The sequence below is a fragment of the Rana temporaria genome, chromosome 9 (genome assembly GCF_905171775.1).
Source record: "Rana temporaria chromosome 9, aRanTem1.1, whole genome shotgun sequence".
NCBI lineage: Eukaryota > Metazoa > Chordata > Amphibia > Anura > Ranidae > Rana > Rana temporaria.
Window position 1 is genome coordinate 69,337,899 of NC_053497.1, and position 21,102 is coordinate 69,359,000.

General features: G+C 40.3%; 1 protein-coding gene across 4 annotated transcripts in view; it reads right to left on the minus strand.

Moving 5' to 3' along the window:
- Window positions 1–2,527: 2,527 nt before the first annotated feature.
- Window positions 2,528–21,102, minus strand: part of LOC120913631 (PABIR family member 2-like) — a 60,636-nt gene continuing 42,061 nt past the window's right edge. For 3 of the 4 annotated variants that reach the window (XM_040323732.1, XM_040323731.1, XM_040323729.1), the window contains 3 exons: window positions 18,263–18,327; window positions 12,893–12,986; window positions 2,528–7,657 (listed from right to left, as the gene is read on the minus strand). In XM_040323732.1, coding sequence (XP_040179666.1) covers window positions 7,513–7,657; window positions 12,893–12,986; window positions 18,263–18,327 — 304 coding nt within the window. In that variant the 3' untranslated portion in view covers window positions 2,528–7,512. The remainder of the gene's footprint in view (window positions 7,658–12,892; window positions 12,987–18,262; window positions 18,328–21,102) is intronic. The other variant, XM_040323730.1, reaches the window with a different exon arrangement.

Sequence of the window (21,102 nt, forward strand, 5' to 3'; positions counted from 1 at the left end):
GATCATGATGCCCGTGATTCTCCACTTTACTTCTTTAATATTCAGGGATTGTTAGTGGTAGTCTGGCAAGTTGCCAAAAAAGATGAGATATACATTTTTTTCCAAATTTCCTAAGTATCAAAGTAGGTCTATGAAGTAGGGCTTCTCATGGGTTCATGTCCAAAGGTTCGTTAATGATAATTTGAGTCATATTGTATACCCATGCCCATGCTTTTGAACTATGGACCATTCCCACCAAATATGTATTAGTGTGCCCCAAGCATTGCTTCCTTTGAAACACAGGGGGGGTAAGTAGAGAGGGAGAACTGTGGATTTTACTCCATTCTGCAAAGTCTGGAGATTATCCTAAATCACATTCCCAGACAAGTGAATACACTATATTACCAAAAGTATTGGGACGCCTGCCTTTAACCACTTCCATACAGGGCATTTTCACCCCCTTCCTGCCCAGACCAATTTTTCGTTTTCAGCGCTGTTGCACTTTGAATGACAATTGCGCGGTCATGCAACACTGTACCCAAATTAAATCTTTGTTTCCCCCCACCACAAATAGAGCTTTTGTTTGGTGGTATTTGATCATCTCTGCGGTTTTTATTTTTTGCGCTATAAACAAAAGAAGAGCGTCAATTTTGAAAAAAACACAATATTTGATTTAATAAATATCACAATTTAAACAATTTTTTTCCTCAGTTTAGACCGATACGTATTATTCTACATATTTTTGTTAAAAAAAAAAAAAAATGGCAATAAGCGTATATTGGATTTATGGCTTTTTTTTTTTTTTTTTACTAGTAATGGCAGCGATCTGCGATTTTTATTGTGACTGCGACATTGCGGTGGACATATAGGAGACTTTTGACACGTTTTTGGGAACACACATTTATACAGCGATTAGTGCTAAAAAAAAACTGCACCGATTACTGTGTAAATGTGACTGGCAGGGAAGAGGTTAACACTAGGGGTGCTGAAGGGGTTAATATGTTCCCTGGGAGTGAGTCTTACTGTAGGGGGAGGGGACTCACAAGGGGAGGAGACCGATGTGTGTTCCTCTGTACTGGGAACACACATTGGTCTCCTCACCTCTGACAGGAGGTGGATCTGTGTGTTTACACACACATCCATACTCCTGCCGTGATCGCCGGCAAACGCGGGTGCCCGGCGGACATCGTGGCCACCGGGCAACAAACGGTGCCGCGGGCGACCTAGATGGCCAGGAAGAAAAGACGTCACATGACGTCGACCCGGAGGGAGGGTTCCTGCCGGCGTCATATTATTATGGCCCGGTAAGGAAGGGGTTAAACATTAACTTTAATGGCATCCCAGTCTTAGGCCGTAGGGTTCAATATTAAGTTGGCCCACCCTTTCCAGCTGTAACAGCTTCAACTCTTCTGGGAAGGCTGTCTACAAGGTTTAGGAAGGAGTGCGTCTATGGGAATGTTTGACCATTCTTCCAAAAGCTAATTTGTGAGGTCAGGCACTGATGCTGGACGAGAAGGCCTGGCTCGCAGTCTCTGCTCCAATTCATCCCAAAGGTGTTCTATTGGGTCGAGGTCATGACTTTGTGCAGTCCAGTCAAGTTCCTCCATCCCAAACTCGCTCATTGACGTCTGTATGGACCTTGCTTTGTACACTGGTGCACAGTCATGTTGGAACAGGAAGGGGTCATTCCCGAACTGTTTGCACAAAGTTGGGAGCATGAACTTGTCCACATGTCTTGGTATGCTGACACCTTAGGAGTTCCCTTCACGGGAACAAAGGGGCCAAGCCTAACCCCTGAAAAACAACCCCACACCATAATCCCTGCTCCACCAAATTGATTTGGAACAGTGCACAAAGCAAGGTCTATACAGACATGGATGAACGAGTTTGGGGTGAAGGAACTTCATTGGCCTGCACAGAGTTCTGACCTCAACCCAAGCTGGCTAAAATACTGCAAAATATCCATTGCTGGCCTGGCCAAGGAGAGAGTGATGCTGTAGGAACATTGTATTGAGTTATGTGTGGTCTTTCATCCTTCTGAAAGTAAAAGTTGGCTGGCTGTTATAACTTCAGCAGGAATCAGCTAAAATTGTAGCTTTGGGCCGCCCTTTCGGCACCACCCGTCTCAACAAACTTTGATTAAAAATGTAAGAAGCCAGGTGGAACATTGTCTGCTGAACAGGGACTGCATCCTATCATAGACAGTCTCTGTTCACGTATTCTGAACACGATAACCGGTAGGGTAGATTGCCCCATCCACGCAGTTTAGCATGGATGTGGGAACAAGTGATTTATCTCATTTATGTGTATGGCTAGCCATAGTTTCGTATATTTACAAACACATAAGGGTGCTGCAAGAGATGTCAATGTGCATAGCTAACCTATGCCATATTATATAATGGCTTGCAGTGACCAAGCTCCAGATCTACTCCGAAATGAAACATCTAGAATAGACAGCTTATGTCCATCAAGTCAGTTTAAATGCAGATGTTACACTTTGATTTGTCATAGTAACATTCAAAATAAGGGATGAAAAATAAAACAAACATGGCTTAAATATGCAGAATTTATTGTGGAAGCAGCAACACTGCCTTAACAAAGCTGTACATTTCAACACTGTACAATACAAATGATATAGAACACTACCAACAGATACTTTACAATATAGAGGCCATTGACATTAGGGGATGACAACAGACCAGACCAGAGGAAACAAACATACTCAACATCTGACAAACTGATCAAGTAGTTATTTACAGAGGAGAAACCCATACATACAAAAATATTTGCACAATTCATTTTAAAAGCCACCCGCTGCACTTTTCAGAACAGGAAACTCCAAATACCTAAAACTCGCATATGAATTTGGCACCACTAGCAAAAGCTAAAGTAATAGACATATGGTGTGTTTATAAAGCAGCAACTGAACACAACCATGGCACAGAATGGTTTGTGTACCTGGAGACCTCTCAGCCTACCAGATATAATTAAAAAAAAAATCAATAACGATTAAGGCACCGCAGGGTAGATACAGGATACATGCAATAAAGTGTTTATCACAGCCAATTTAAATGCATCTCTTTTAAACTCATGCCTGATTGAGAAGCAGCCCCAGTCTTCCCACTGGCCATTCTCTGACTACCAGACTGCATACTAGGTACACAGCCATGAAGACAAACCTAATGGTTCACTGCAACTTTCACAGAACTAGCTTAGGGCTGAGAATGTCTTTTGCCATGGAATGACTGAATATTCTCCTAATGCAGCTATCAGATGATCTTCACTGCCATCAAAGGACCTCATTTTTGAAAATGCTTTTTGTGGCCAAAACATCCTTATAGGAAACCGGTATCAAAGTATATATGACAGCTGAGCGATTGCTGACCACTTCTTTAGAAACTGCTGGTTGCTTGCATTGCCATGCTGATGTATTTAATACTTTGAGTCACTTCCAAGAAGTATGCAGATCAGGATTTCTGATGTCATTCCTAAGCTGCATGTGATAGCCAGGGCGGTACTGTCAGACTGACAGTTTCAGGAGATCAGCTGTAAAGCCTCGGGTACTTCTCTCAGCACAGGTTCCCTAGAACTCATATTGATTTGTATGACACTTTTATTGACCTTGGTCTAAGTGCCTCTACTGTGCAGTTGACCAATGCAGATAACATTACATACCGCTGACAGTCAGTCAGGTTGGAGCCACTGTACTAATGATCCACGTTGGTACAGCGATCTCCCCTGCAAGGCTGTTGTGTTCTGACAGGGGGGCGGCTATTGGCTGAGAACGCTGATCGAGAGCCAATCAGCTGCTGGTTTTCCAGCATGCTCCTCCGACAGGAGCTGGCCAAACGGACTGGCTGCCACACACACGGGTCGAATGTTGGCCGTTTTTTATTGAACGGCTGATGTCGCCAGACATTCTGCCCGTGTATACGGGCTTTATTGTCAAGTCTTGTTATGCAGCCTGTACACTTGACAAAACTAACAAGGGAAGACTGGTAGAAGATTAGTAAAAAGTCAAAATGAGTTACTTACAGTCCTCATCACCTGTCACAAATAAAGTACTGTGAGGAGGTTGTAATTGGACATTTTCATTCCATCATATAATTCAGGTACAACTTTCATATTTGAAAGGCAATATCACAAATATGTATATTTGCAATGCCATACAAAACAATATATTACACAATTTGGCAAGCTTTCATTTTAGATAACCAAAATAGAATCCAACTATGTGCAGCTATATACATATAAAAATGATAGCCATGCAAATATTAAAAATAATTCTACAAAGGCATGAATATAAAACTTGCACATTCAAGCAATACAAAAAAATCAGCATATTATAGCCAAATCTGAGTAAATACTTGTAGGAAATGCCAATACAATCCATATGGAATAACAGGAATATAAAGCACATGTAACCAAATTCCCCTCTGAGAAGTTCAAAGACAGATCTGCAAATCTATTTAGAAATAAAATGCCTGGCTGCTGACCGTTGTCCGGGTCCAAAAAAACCTGTTACTCTTATATGCTCCAGCAAGCCATTCAGTGTCACGAGTAGATGATGAATTGAAACAACTAGAAAACAGTGACAAAACGAGTGCATAAAACGGAATCTAGTTCAGCATACCCGAACAATGAACTTGTGGTGGGAAATAGGAGTACTTGCGCCTAAGCAACATTTAAACCAATCTGGTGCAGCATTTTGTTTTCTTAATAACAGGGACCAGACAGCATAATATAAAATAGCTTTGATTGTATATTCCAAGCTGCTTTAGGCTGGATTCTGATTGGAGCTTTACCACACTGTGAATCTTGGCTCTTAGTGTCATCGGTGGTTCCTCTATTAGGTCTGGTTGAAATCCAGATTCTGCTGGTTCAAACAACACTGCTATGTGCAGGATATTACTTTTGAAAATGGTGCATGTTCACATTGAAATATGACTACAAACGATGCTTAAAAAGAAAATACCCAGATTTCACCAAAGTTTTTCTATATACAGTTACCAAAAAGATGGAATGTGATAACGTTGTTCCTTTGCTGTGGTCAAAGGGTTAAGTTTAGTTACATGTAAGTTTCTATTATGAAAAAACATGTCTGATTCAGTGGCAGCACGTCCATACAGGGTGCAGGGTGGTGGTGGCGGGTGGATTGTTTGCCGCCCCCCCTCACATAAAAAATATACCGCCACTGGTCTGCCATTTATCTCCATACCCGTCTATGTGAATGCAAAGAGAACAAAGCAACATCTTGAGCAACCACAAAAGAAAAAACTGAAGCAACACAGACACCTTACTTATAATAAATCTGATGCCTGTATACAGGTGCCATGAAATATTCATTACAAGGACTACACAGGAGGGTACACTTCCCCGTTTCTCACATCCTCTGTATGTAAATGGTCAAACACATATAAGGTTGCAAAGTCAAACCTAGAAGGAATGTCTGGTGCAATGCGTTCTTGTAGCGGCAAGCAATTGGTGTACTGTGTGACAATTAGTGTACTGTGTGTTAAGTCCAAAAAGACTATGAAAAAATATGGGCAAAAGGTGGTGGCTGTGCAACAAGCATCTTGCAGCATAACCACATAGTATGCAATACTTTTCCTAAGAAGCCCATTTAAACAAAAAGTTTTACTTTCTTTTCAGCAAAAAGTATATTTAAAGCGTTCTAAGCCTTATAAAACACAAGAATCCAATTGCCCAAGTGGTAGGCTGACAAATCGAAGTGCAACTCCGGGAAAACCACTAAAACACAGCGTGTTAATGTTAATATAATGCGTGTTAATGTTTATATAATCCTTTAGATGATCATTTCTTTTTACCTAGTCTAGTGAGTTACACAGCCAGCCAAGTGACCCTAATATTTCCTGGTTGCGCTTTACCACATCCATTGTTTCCTCTGTAACTTCAGTCTACACACTGACAATTACTATAATCATACTGCTGATTATTTTTACAGTGAGTGGAGGGGTGACACAAAAAACTGTTAAAACTGAACTCCAGGGGGGAAAAAAAAAATCATAGCTTAAAGTGGTTCTAAAAGTCAGATTTTTTTTTTTTTAACCTTGACATGTTTGTAATTTAAAAAAAATAAACTGTGAGCCTCTAGAAGTACTTTAAGGGGGCTGGGTGTGCATTTACTGCAGTGTATGTATGTAGTGGCGGCAATCTTAAAACAGTTCATTGGACAGTATAGCTTTTGCCCTGCCCCTCCTGTCAATACTCTGTGTCTGATAGACAGCAGCTCTGGTGTCATGTCTCTGTCGTTATTTACACTTGATTATTCACAAAAAGCATTCTGTGATGACACTGACTTTTGTGAAAGGTAAGTGTAGATGGGGATGGAGACAACACCAGCGCTGGTGTCTTTCATACCTTGTGCAAAGATTCTCGGTGAGGCAGACAGCAGCAGCCGCAATATTCTCTACTGCAACTGAAATAACCATTTTTAACTTATTTGAAGAACACCATTATTACTACACAGCAAAGGTAACTATGAAATTATCTTCCTGGCTAGGCAGTATTTAATCATAAGTCCAGCTGAACAGAATTAAAAAATTATTTGACAGGTAAAGCTTAGGAAACATAATTTACCTCTTTAGCTGTTTGCCTGGGGTAACACTTTATAAATTAAAAATATACAATGCCTTTTAATATTTTAAATAGCCATCTAATTATTTTAAATTAGCAAAATAATACTGGTTAAATGCCTCACATGACAACTAGCACAATCTTATTCATAACATCCTATTGGCCTCAAATTGTATATTTGGTCTTGGCTGAAGACAAAGAGTTATAAAGGAACATTATCATAAATAGCAAGCAAGCAAATATGATATTTGATATGATGGTTTTGTGCTAAAAAAAGGAGCAAAAACACCAGAATGGAGGAGAGGAAGAGAGGAGAGAATATCTTTCCATCATCAGCCCCCACTACACAGTGATCAGCATTTCATAAATGTGGGGATAGCAAGCCTATCAATGTACAAAGATATGAAATATTGCCTATTAAACATTTCTACCTACCCTTCATTTTCCCTTCACTGTATAAGAAAACACATAATAGGAAATGCTCATGTACTCTTTTCCATTACTGTCCTTCCACAGCATATTCACTTATAAAAAAATAAAAAAAATTAACGCTGTGCACAACAATAAACTGATGGTGATGGCAAAAGACTTTCCAATTTTCCTCAAAGATACCCAAGAACAGCAAATGAAAGTACATTCTCAGTTCTTGATTTACATATATAAATAAATAGGAAAAATATACTTCAAAACATGAGTATTGCATAAATACCTGGAAGAAGCAGGCATAATGTACACAAACACTGTACAAACTATACTGTACACAAACTATACAGCCCCTTTGCCACTTTACAACAGTGCCCTGTAACAGTCCTCCACACAGGAAGGGGCATTAAATATATTACAAGGAAAATAAAAGAATGTGCAGGATTTCAGAGTCAAAGGGAAATTAGAACTCTGACGCCTTTGCAGAAAAATGGAATGTCACACCAACATCTTTCACTTTGGTGACAGATCATCCAGAGATATGAACGAAGAGCAGGAATTGGAACAGGCTGCTGGAGAATCAGTAACGCAGCCATCTTTAGCCGCAGAGTCCAAAGAGGAGCCAAGGCTGCTACTGCTGTCAAGGTCTGATGAAAGGCTGTGGGGGAAAAAAACTAAAACACATAAGTCTAAAAGGGGACATTTTATTTATAGGAATGTTGTTTTTTAAATTTATCAACAAATAATTTTTATTTTTATATTTTTTATTGTTTTTCTCCAGTACAAAACATCCATTTAAAAATACATGCAAATGTATACATGCGTCACATTGTACCAACTTTAAAAAATTAAATTTTCTGGCCTGAAACAGGCACTTCAATACTGCTACCGTGATGCCCTTTTGCTCATGCCTCTCCTCTATACAACCTAACAAGCACACCCTAGCCTCCAGTTCCAAAGTAATCCTAAAGGTTGTATTTAGGATGTCCAAAACCTTCCCCAGTATCTACATAACTTCGGCATTTCCATATGTATGAGGTCACCTGTGTCTTGACCTTCCAAATATATGTAATTTCTTTGGGGTGTAATAAGCTCTATGCACTAAAAATACATAGGAATACTCTCTATGAAGGGGAGAGTGACACCGATGTCCCTAACTTCAGTTGTTATAGGGCCTATATCCTCCCCCCATTTCCCTTTATTTTTTCCCACACTCTCCCCCAAGTATAAAACCACCGCTAATCTGCGTATATAATTCTGAAATTAGGCCTTTAAAGATTCCTGGCTTGATTAGCCATTATCAACAAATAATTAAGTAGCAATACATCACTATTAAATATCCAGGTAAATGTTTATTGTGTATGGGTTGGGGGAAGGATTAGAACCCCTTTTGGCTTTTATTGCAATCCAGGGTTCTGTTACAGGGTCCCTTCACACTATACCGTTCAGTTGCACATTATCAAATGCAATTTAACTTGCACTGTGTTAAGGCAGCCTCTTAATTTAGAAAGGGGCTGTCAATATAAGTCTACAGAACAAAAATCAGACCTGCACAAAATGCATTGTGCTGCAATAATGCACAATGATTTACCATGCAATTACAGCAATGCATAAGTGTAAAGCCAGCCAAAGAGCGTTCCCCTCAATTACTGTCCTGGTGACAGTGGTTTCACCAGACAGGAAGGGAAACGAATTTCCAACAGCAAAGCAGACAGAATTAAAAATGTGTGACTGTTCCAGAACATGCAAGGTTGAAGATTTTACAAACAACACAAACTGTTCGTTTCTTATTATATAAACGTGGGAAAAGGTAAGTATAAGACCACTTTCCCACTGAGGCGATTTTTAGGCGCTTTCACGCTAAAAACAGGGCCTAAAAAGCTCACGAAAACCTATTTCCATTAAAATCAATGAATGCTTTCACATTGGGGCAGTGTGCTGGCAAGGCTGTGAAAAACTCCCCTCTCCATTGAAATTAATGGAAAGCTCTTCAAAAGCACCTGAAAAGCTCTTCAAAAGCGCTCAGTGTTTTTACTGGCAGTTTAGAAGCGTTGCAGTGTGAACGTGGCCTAATAGGCAATGCGTGGTTTAGGACATCATGCATAACCACGATCATGCATAATGTGTGAAATTCCTGGTGCACACAATACACGCACCACCCAAAACATCTACAAGTCAGTTGGTAAAGAAAATATTTATTCAGTTACTTACATTTAACTGAATTGCATTTCCAGCTTTCTTGAGGCAATGGTGACATAACCAGGCCTTCGAGATGCACCCTGGGAACGCTACATCACCAGTGCCTTTCAGTGATATCTCATCAGGAATGTGGTAAATCGTGAAAATGCAACTTAATTGCGAAATGAAGTAAACCAAAGTTTGCAGCTGCTAAAAAATTCTGCCCTCTACATCTTCTCACACCTTAATCAACATCTAATACTTGTATTTATTTGAGCCGACGCCTGGTCCATGTGCCTTACCTGGTGAGCAGTTAGACATTTTTTTGACAATATCAATGATGTTAAATTGTTGTATTTCTATATTTATCATGTTTACTTTTTTGCTAGTTCATGTAAATTGTATTGTATATTATACAGATCCTCCTGAAGAAGCGGTATCAACCGCGAAACGGGTTGAGGTTTTGGCCTTCTCCACTATAACAGATATGTGACGGCTCTCCGTTATCAACAATGCTGTTGTCTATTGTGGGGTTTGGCTCAAATGTTTTTATTATTGTATAGTTTTTATGTTAAATATTTTTTACTTTACTTTCTTTGTTGTGTTATCAGTGCCTAGAAAAGTCCAAATCAACAACACCTCCGTGCTAGGTGACTATTTATGGGTTAGACCAGTGGTCTCCAAACTGCGGCCCAAGGGCCGAATGCGGCCCTTTGCTTGCCTTTATCCGGCCCTTGGGGCACTGTCCCTCCCACTGATACGAGACACTATTCTGCCATCTGACGCCGACAATGGAGCACCATTTCTCCCACTGACCCAACTAATAGAGCACTATTCCTCCCTATGATACCAGCAATGGGGCACTATTCCTCCCCCTAATACCAGATGTTTACTAACAATGATGCCAGGAAAATTTCCACTCCCGCTGGTCAAAGTCCGGCCCTCCAAGAGTCTGAAGGACAATAAACCGGCCCTTTGTTTAGAATGTTTGGAGACCCCTGGGTTAGACGGCACTAGCAGCCCTCACCCTTTGTTCATCCGGCTAATTTTGCATAATTTATTACGGATGATGGCACGTGTCTATTGTAATTTTAACCAGTTTTAATTGAGGCTATACTCAAAATTTTGTTAATCAACATCTAAACTACACTAAATTCAATGATGATTTTCCACTTAGGTTTTAATGTTAGATGGAGTGTTAGATGGAGTGGGGAGGCCAAGACCTGATTCATACCTATGCATTTTTAGTGCTTTTTGCATTTTGCAGATTTGCACTACAGAACATGTTCCATAGGAAACCATGTTAAATGGACTGTAGTGCAAATCTGCAAAATGCAAAAAGCACTAAAAATACATAGGTGTGAATCCAGCCTAAGTGATCGTCCCTGTGGGGCACGGTTATACGAGTTGCTGGCTGGGAGATTTCTCCTCCTGTTCAGATGACAGCTAAGCTGGTTCTGCAGGTGTGAGCTCTTCATCTACTTCAAAAAGGAGAGTGCACTAGGGAGGGGCGAGATTTAAATGCTGAAGCATACATTACTCATATTATGATTTTTAGAAACACCTGTTACCAATATGTATTTTATTGGCAAACCACTATAAAGTCTATTGACTTAAATAGTAACAGGCAAGCCCAGTGAGTCAGCGTACAAAATGTAAACTCCACCTCTAACTTTGGCGATAACTGCAACAATGAATACACTGCAGCTTCCCCAATTTAACAATCTGTCTCGGAAGATCCTAGACAGAGTCTGCAAACAGCATCAACTGTCAAATGTCAGAGATAGCAAGTAGAAAAGAATTGTGTCCATTCAAAAGGCTCATTGCAATAACTAGTTCTTCCAACCACTTAAGATGCTCATTATTGCTTGGAGAAAACAGAGCTTTGCTTGTACTCATCGGATTGTTTATGGCGAACTTTAGGTCTGGTTTGAGCCAAATTAAAAACAGATACTCCACTTCCTGGTTCACGTTGTGATCAGCTGTGATTGGTCACAGCTGGTCACGTGGTAAGAAGCCTCTGTCATAGGCTTCTTACCACGATCAGAGATGCGGTGTGTTAGACTGACATGCCGCACTGAGCGCCCCCACGGGCTTGCGCCGACATGTTATACTGCTGGACGTCATGTGACGCCCAGTCAGGATAACAGAATCATTTCCTGGCCGTCATGCTGCATACAGCGCATGGGAAGTAGTTAAAATACTGAAAATCTTTAAAGCCCAACTCCAGGAATGCTATTTGTTTGGACCAAAGCTGGTCTAAACAAATGATTTCCTTCACCAATTGATGCAGAAGCCGTCAGCTCTGTATAAACTATATGTAGCATTAGGTACATACAGTAAACTGCAGTGTGTTCCGGCAGCAGTATGGAGACTTCCCGTCCCATTCCCAGAACAATGATTAAGCCCGAATTCTGCACAACCCTTCGCAGAAAGCCTTGTATTTTTATGAATGAATAAGCTTCCGCCAATTAGCTGAGGCAGAGAATGTGATGTCATTCGCCCATCAGAGAAGGCTTTGTATTTAAAAAAAAAAACACACACACACACAAAAAAACACCACCACCACAAGGCTTCCTGTGAAGAGCTGGGGCAGAGAGGTGGGCAGATGAGGTCACAATCTCCATTGCAACCAGAGGCAGTGGTTATGACTAAGGCCTCATAGGCTGAAACGCGTCAACCATTCTTATTTGGGTTTTTCCACTGTGGCTTGTTAAGAAACGCTACTAATTTTTAAGAGTGCTGATCATCTTTCTTCATTACTCTACTCAGCCAGCGACTGTGGATCGAGCACCCGGGAACCTTACTTTCTATGTGATGTATGGGTAGCAGCACTGACTTTTTTGTTTATATTCACAACCAGAGGCAGCCCTGCATTTATTAATAAAAATACAAGACTCTCTGTAAATAGCTGAGCAGAACTCCCCATATGGCTGCCAAAGCACAGTGCTATATAATGTAGACAATTTTTTGAAGTGCTAATGGTCGCTTCATCGATTGATGAAGAAAATACTTAATTTGGATCAGTTTAGTTTAAACAAACTATTGATCAGCACAGGGCCCATTCACACAAAGGCTATCAATTGGGGTGTGATTAACAGGCACTAGATTACCGTACATGTTAACATGTGTTGCTGAAATAATACCTGCTGCAAGTGGGTTGTGACGGTGCTATGAAATGCAGATCAGAATGTAAATCACTGCAGTGCATTAATGAATGTATTAATGAATGTAACATATATTAGCGCAATGCAATGCTGTAAATGGGCCCTTACTAATAACAACAACTCATATGGGTTTGTAGGAACAGACAGAGTAGAAGGCGTATGAAACTTATTTACATATTAAACTTTCTGTGTGTTCTGAACAGAGATGAATAATAGTTGGGAATCATATTATACCAGGTCACTCAAAACAGATGTAGAACTCAGAGAACCTCCATTCACTAATCTCATGCTGGTTGCAAGCGGAAATGATCAAACATATCCAACATTTGCTTGAATAATAGAAAATATCTATTAAAAAGTTTCTGCGGCCTAAATATAACTATGGATCCCTTTTAAAGCGATTACATAGTAAATGTGTGACATTTACAACCTGTATTAATTTGATTTCTAAAAGGCTATAGTGGGGAGAAGTTGTTAAAAAAACATATTTCCCGAGATACCAAGCAGGGGTTATCAACAGTCCAAGACAAATGCTTATACCACCTTACCAACTGTAATCTGACAGGTGAGTCATGTCTGGGGACAGCATGTTTGTCGTTCCTTGAAACAGCCTCTTTGGTTGGGTTTCCATTTCCATTTCAACTGAAAATATGAATATAAAACTGGTTTATTGAAAGTTCTGAGGTCTTACATAAATCAATATATTTGTAATCTTTCTACAAGAAATATAGATAAATTCCTGGCAACGATTTGGTAATCAGGATTCAAAGCAAGTAGGCTATAGTAGAGAGCCACCATCAGACTTGTATGTCATCTGAGCAGTTTGCTTGGTGGAGGATAAACACTTTTGGCTTGGTGGTGTAACACATGATAAGCAGGGATTGTGGAGTGGAAGGTAATGACATTAAAAGTACGAGTACACGTTGGACGGCACTGTCATTTTTTTGTCATTGTGGACTGTTTGCACTTCATAATATTGTTACAGCATAAGTAATGTGGCGTGTTAGCACTTAACACTGACTGGTTTGTACTGCTAGTATTTAATAAGGGAGGCGTGGATACACCTTTATATATACACACACAGTATCTCACAAAAGTGAGAACACCCCTCACATTTTTTTTTTATATTTTATTATATCTTTTCATGTGAAAACACTGAAGAAATTACACTTTGCTACAATGTAAAATAGTGAGTGTACAGCTCGTATAACAATGTAAATTTGCTGTCCCCTCAAAATAACACGGCCATTAATGTCTAAACCGCTGTCAACAAAAAGTGAGTACACCCCTAAGTGAAAATGTCCAAATTGGGCCCAATTAGCCATTTTCCCTCCCCGATGTCATGTGGCTCCTTAGTATTACAAGGTCTCAGGTGTGTTAAATTTGGTGTTATCGCTCTCACTCTCTCATACTGGTCACTGGAAGTTCAACATGGCACCTCATGACAAAGAACTCTGAGGATCTGAAAAAAATACTTGTTGCCCTACATAAAGATGGCCTAAGATATAAGAAGACTGCCAAGACCAAACGCTGTACACAACATCAAATTGCTCTGCATGTCTGTCGTCCCCAGAAGGAAGCCTCTTCTTAAGACGATGCACAAGAAAGCATGCAAACAGTTTGCTAAAGACAAGCAGACTAGGGAAATGGATTACTGGAACCGTGTCCTGTGGTCTGATGAGATCAACTTATTTGATTCAGATGGTGTCAAGCGTGTGTGGCGGCAACCAGGTGAGGAGTACAAAGACAAGTGTGTCTTGCCTACAGTCAAGCATGGTGGTGGGAGTGTCTTGGTCTGGGGCTGCATGAGTGCTGCCGACACTGGGGAGCTACAGTTCATTGAGGGAACCATGAATGTCAATATGTACTGTAACATACTAAAGCAGAGCATGATCCCCTCCCTTTGGAGACTGGGCCGCAGGGCAGTATTCCAACATAACGACGCCCAAACACACCTCCAAGACGACCACTGCCTTGATAAAGAAGCGGAGGGTAAAGATGATGACTGACCCTATTGCGCATCTGTGGGGCATCCTCAAACTGAAGGTGGAGGTGCGCAAGGTCTCCAACATCCACCAGCTCTGTGATGTCATCATGGAGCAGTGGAAGAGGACTCCAGTGGCAACCTGTAAAGCTATGGTGAACGCCATGCCCAAGAGGGTTAAGGCAGAGCTGGAAAATAACGGTGGTCACACAAAATATTGACACTTTGGGCCTAATTTGGAAATTTTCACTTAGGGGTGTACTCACTTTTGTTGCCAGCGGTTTAGACATTAATGGCTGTGTTGAGTTATTTTAAGGGGACAGCAAATGTACACGGTTATACAAGCTGTACACTCACTTACATTGCAGCAAAGTGTAATTTCTTCAGTGTTGTCATGAAAAGATTTAATAAAATATTTACAAAAATTTGAAGGTTGTACTTAGTTTTGTGAGATACCGTGTGTGTGTGTGTATGGAATATATATATGAAAATTGTAGATTCACACTGAAGGCATCAAAACTATGAATTAACACATGTGGAATTATACATAACAAAAAAGTGTGTAACAACTGAAAATATATTTCATATTCTAGGTTCTTCAAAGTAGCCACCTTTTGCAGCAGACACATCTCTAGAACTGTGTGAATCAGGCGGAGACTGTGTGAATCAGGCCTTCATGGTAGAATATCTGCTAGGAAACCACTGCTAAAGAAAGGCAACAAGCAGAAGAGACTTGTTTGGGCTAAAGAACACAAGGAATGGACATTAGACCAGTGGAAATCTGTGCTTTGGTCTGATGAGTCCAAACTTGAGATTTTTGGTTCCAACCCCTGTGTCTTTGTGCGACGCAGAAAGGGTGAACGGATGGACTCTACATGCCTGGTTCCCACCGTGAAGCATGGAGGAGGAGGTGTGATGGTGTGGGGGTGCTTTGCTGGTGACACTGTTGGGGATTTATTCAAAATGTAAGGCATACTGAACCAGCATGGCTACCACAGCATCTTGCAGCGGCATGCTATTCCATCCGGTTTGCGTTTGGTTGGACCATCATTTATTTTTCAACAGGACATTGACCCCAAACACACCTCCAGGCTGTGTAAGGGCTATTTGACCAAGAAGGAGAGTGGAGGGGTGCTGCGCCAGGTGACTACCTCTTGAGAATGCCAAGAGTGTGCCAAGCAGTAATCAAAGCAAAAGGTGGCTACTTTGAAGAAGCTAGAATATGAAATATATTTTCAGTTGTTTCACACTTTTTTTGTTATGTATAATTCCACATGTGTTAATTCATAGTTGTGATGCCTTCAGTGTGAATCTACAATTTTCATAGTCCTGAAAATAAAGAAAACTCTTTGAATAAGAAGGTGTGTCCAAACTTTTGGTTGGTCTGTACTGTATATATATACACACACACACACACACACACACACACACACACACACAATTATCTGTGATCACTGCCACAGCATAACAATGTCATGTGCTAGTAAGTATCCCTAATCACCACCACAGCAGTCAGTGTCCCCAATTACTTCCGCACCATTCACAGTGTCGTTTGTGTTTTTTAACTTTTTTTTTGCAAAACTATACTCCCACAAAAGCTTATGTCTCAAAAGCGCTCAAACGCAGAATAGCCATTTTTTTTGCATTTTTAAGCTTTTATCAGAGTTAGAAAGTTTGGGGGGGGGGGGGGGGGGAGTTCCAGACAGGAAAATATGATAAAAGCCTATGTTTGCATGGACACATAAGATAACATGCTGGGGAGTTTACTAGGTGCAGAAAAAAACAGCTGAAGCCAAAAACAGCAGCTGTAAAAATGTCCAGTGTGCATGAGGCGTTAGATGGTCTACAAGATCATTGGTAAATATGTTACTAATTAAAGTGGCAGAGTGAAACGCTATCCTAGTGGGTCTGGTGATTTTCGGATACAGATGCGTACTATATATAGCATTAATAAAATCCGCTGTCATTTTATGTTTTTTTGGATTAAGCAAATCTTAGGGCAAATGTGTGTTTGAATGTTTTAGTTATAAAGCAATGAGAAATGTTATTCTAGTTCCAAGTGCTTTTTTTTTATCAAAAGGGTGCAGGCGTCCCTGGTATATTCAGAAAACATAGATCAGTGATGGAAAACCTTGGCACCCCAGAGGTTTTGGATCTACATTTCCCATGATGCTCGTGCACTCTGCAGTGTAGTTGAGCATCATGGGAAAGGTAGTTCAGCTACCTATTTAATGTGTCATGCTAGGTTAAGAGTCCAATCAAAGATGTTAGGTATTCGCTACAGACATGTCATTTTCCTATTTAACTCAAATTATTTTCTTAATTCAAAACAGCAAAATACTTGCTATGGATTGTCTATAAAAGATGTAAAATGTCTTTTTTTTTTAAAAAAAAACCTCAGACATTTTACATCAGTTAACCACTTGGGATCCGCGCTATGGACGAAAGACGTCCACAGCGTGGCTCTCAAGTGCCGGGTGGACGTCCCTGGACGTCCTGTTGTTGTTGTTCCCCCGTGCGCGCCGCTGGGGGCGCGCAGCGGGGAAACAACGTGCCCAGCGCATCGCTCAGGAGCCGATGCGTGTGCCTGGCGGGTGCGATGTCCGCCAGACACCCGCGATCGTCTGTGACACAGCAGGACGCGGAGCTCTGTGTGTAAACACAGAGCTCCACGTGCTGTCAGGGAGAGAGGAGACCGATCTGTGTCCCTTTACATAGGGACACAGCAATCGGTCACCTCCCCCATTTAGTCCCCTCCCCCCACACAGTAAGAACACACCCAGGGAATACATTTAACCCCTTCCTCACCCCTAGTGTTAACCCCTTCACTGCCAGTCACATTTATACAGTAATTAGTGCATTTTTATAGCACTGATCGCTGTATAAATGTGAATGGTCCCAAAATTGTGTCAAAAGTGTTCGATACATCCGCCGCAATATTGCAGGCCTGACAAAAAAAAAAAATCGAAAATCGCCGCCATTACTAGTAAAAAAAAAAAAAAAAATACATAAATCTATCCCCTATTTTGTAGGCGCTATAACTTTTGCGCAAACCAATCAATATACGCTTATTGCGATTTTTTTTTTTTTTTTAAATATGTAGAAGAATACGTATCGGCCTAAACAGAGGGAAATTTTTATTTAAAAAAAAAAAAAATTGGGATATTATTATAACAAAAAGTAAAAAATAGTGTTTTTTTTTCAAAATTTTCATTTTTTTTATGTTTATAGCGCAAAAAATAAAAATCGCAGAGGTGATCAAATACCACCAAAAGAAAGCTCTATTTGTGGGAAAAAAATTATAAAAATATAATTTGGGTACAGTGTTGTATGACCACGCAATTTTCATTCAAAATGCGTCAGCGCTGAAAGCTGAAAATTGGTCTGGGCACGAAGGGGGTTTAAGTGCCCAGTAATGAAGTGGTTAAAGGGGTTGTAAAGGTTTGTCTTATTTTCTAAATTGGTTCCTTTAAGCTAGTGCATTGTTGGTTCACTTACCTTTTCCTTCGATTTCCCTTCTAAATTTTTTTTTTCTTTGTCTGAATTTCTCACTTCCTGTTTCTCCTCAGTAAGCTTTCTACCATCATCCGGGCGGTGGAAAGTCATTTAGAACAGCTTACTGAACAGCTTATTGAGGAGGAACAGGAAGTGAGAAATTCAGACATAGAAAACAAAGAAAAACATTTTTTAGAAGGGAAATGGAAGGAAAAGGTAAGTGAACCAACAATGCACTAGCTTAAAGGAACCTATTTTTTTTTTTAAAAAAACAAGCCTTTACAACCCCTTTAAAGGGCAACCTGATGTTTTCTTGCCGTTCTAGAGGTTCAATGACTACCAGCATTTATGGTAGAGGCTGTCATGGTATTCTGGGATTTTTAGTGTTTAAAAAACTACAGCGCCAAAAAGTTGACAGCATATGTTTTTTTTACCATACCTTTTCTTTTTATAGGGCCCAGGACACTTGGACGAATGCAGTTGATGGGGCTCTGGCTCCTCCTGCTAATGAGAATGTGGTATATCATGATCAAAATTGAAATCGTTCACATTATTAAATGCATTATTTTCTTTCTACTGCATTGTTGCCCTTTTGTTTGCCCATCAGATCAGTTGCAGCTGACAGTAAACAAGGTGTCAGAACTATTGAGGTTAAAAGAATAAATAAGGACTAATCATATTTTTTCATTTGTTTCATGAGCATATTGGGAGCCATCTTGTTAAAAAGAAAATTAGAAGGTGAATGCAAGTACGCTTGTAGGCAGAGATTGTTTTTTAAAGAGACTTGTAGAGCTCTATCTCACATTTTCCCAGGCTCTAATTTCTGCATGCCTGATAGCCAGACGAGATAAGGAATCAACCATGGACTATTGTAGCGAGACTAGTGACTCATGTTTCCAATGAACAGAAACGTATAGTTTTTTTTTTTCTCTTTCATGACTGAGAAAAATGGGGCTTATTCAAAACTGTCTTATAAACAAGCCTTCTTCAAAGGGGTTGTAAACCTTTGTGTTTTTTCACCTTAATGCATCCTATGCATTTTGCACAGAGTTATCTTGCAAACCTGGCCTGTTAGTGGGCCCTGAGAACAGGGGTTGATGACCACTGGTATAGACCATGAGAGCTAGACTTGTGGGCCCCACCATTACCATGCCGATTATGAACCAATTTAGTTGTCTAGCAAAGCCTCATTCGACACTCCTCCCTTGGCTGATGTTACTGTAATGTATTTTTTGAGAGACAGCATTTTGGGGTATTCAATTTAACTTTGATATATTTTATTCTGCAGAAATATATACATTTTTCCATACTCCTTGTTTTAAAGTTTTATAAATGTATTTACTATACAGTTATACAAATGTTTCAGCCAGTTGTTATTTGTTTCACGGAATGTGATAAGCATTCATGCACAAAGAAATGGATTTGCTTTAATGTTGATCCCACCAGCAGTACATATTCATCATTCTTTAACTCTTCCAGTTTTATTTCACTGCCAGGAACCAAGATGCATTCCTGGTACTTCTGGGTATGAGAAAGCAGGAAACTCACTCCCCTTTCTCCCACATGAGAATGCTGGATCTTGGCTGTTAACTACTCATTCATCACTGTTACATAAGGGTAAGGCAAGAGCGTCCTCAAGCCCTTTGTAAGTTATGACTTGGAATGTACACAGAGCGGATTATCTTTGCTACTGGAAAAAAGACATAGTGGTAGGATAGTGATTTTCTGAAATGTGGTAGGATAGTGATTTTCTGAAATGTGGTAGGATAGTGATTTTCTGAAATGTGCAGCTGGCGAGTCCAATATTCAGCAGAACCCGCAATTTAACCTGCAACTCAGGTTCACCTTAATCAGTCTAGATCCTGCCTACTCCTGTGCCTCACTCATAAGAATAAATGGATGGCCTCACTGACCATGAGATGGAAAAATAAGTGAGTCTGGGCTTGACTTTCTGGTACCTTCTTTATAAAAAGTGCCCTGATGTCCTGGGATCCTCAAGTTTTTCAAAGGTTTGTACAGGTACCTCTGGATACCTTCTTACAGCGATAGAAGTAGTACATCAACTTGGACATTATGACGGGCATGTTTTAATTTATGTAGCATCCAACAGTAGATTTAAGGCTGAATTCCAACTTTCTTTTCACTATAACTAAATTGAATGATCAACCCCAGCATAGATCAGACCTCTGTACCATGTTGCTCAGTTGTCTGTAGATCCCCTGATATTCTGGGTTTAGTTGGGGCTTTGTATCATGTGACACTGCATATGCTGCTGATTGACTGTCTCTTCCTAGCAGCAGCAAGAGCCTGTAACACTCCCCTTTGTAGCCTTTCAGACTCTATGAATGATGTAACTTCCTTCAAAGCTCTGATGATGGGTGTAATTGGATACATCCTAATTAGCATTCAATCCTGCCCAGTCCAACTCTCCCAAGTCCCGCCTCACAGATCACAGCATTATTAAAGACAGAGACACCTTTCCTACACAGCCTCTTCTAAAAGTTGGCTGTGCTGATGCTGGGCAGCATTGAATAGATCGCAATTAGAATTTAATCCCGCACATTTAAATATGCCGACCAGTGTGAACAGGGAAAGCCCTGGTCTATAAAGTGATTTACATGTAGACAGACACCGTTTTTGTTTTATTCCAGACGTATTAAAAATAAATAAAAAACAGAGCCACCGAGTTGGAAAAGGGGTTCACCCCTTGTGTCAGTATTTTGTTGAACCACCTTTTGCTTTAATTACAGATTTTAGTCTGTTGGGATATGTCTCTACCAACTTTGCACATCTAGGTATTGCAATATTTGCCCACTCTTCTTTCCAGAACTGCTCAAGTTCAGTTACATTTGATAGTGACCGTATGTGGACTGCAGTCTTCAAGTCATTCCACAGATTTTCTATGGGGTTTAAGTCTAGGGCTCTGACTAAGCATGCAAGGACATTCACCTTTTTCTCCTCAGCCACTGCATGGTCATTTTTGCTGTGTGCTTTGGGCCATGGTCATGTTGGAAGGTAAAACTTCTTCTCGTTGGCAACTGTCAGAGATTTTCCTCAAGAATGTGACAGTATTTTGGCCCATCTGTTTTTCCTTCTATCCTGACAAGTGTTCCAGTCCCTGCTGCACAGACACACCCCCATAACAGAATATTACCTCCATGCTTTACTGTAGGAATGGTGTCATTTGGATGGTGAGCTTTATTGAATTTCCACCAGACATTTCGTTTGGTGTTGGGGCCAAATAATACAAATTTTAGTCTCATCTGACCAGAACACATT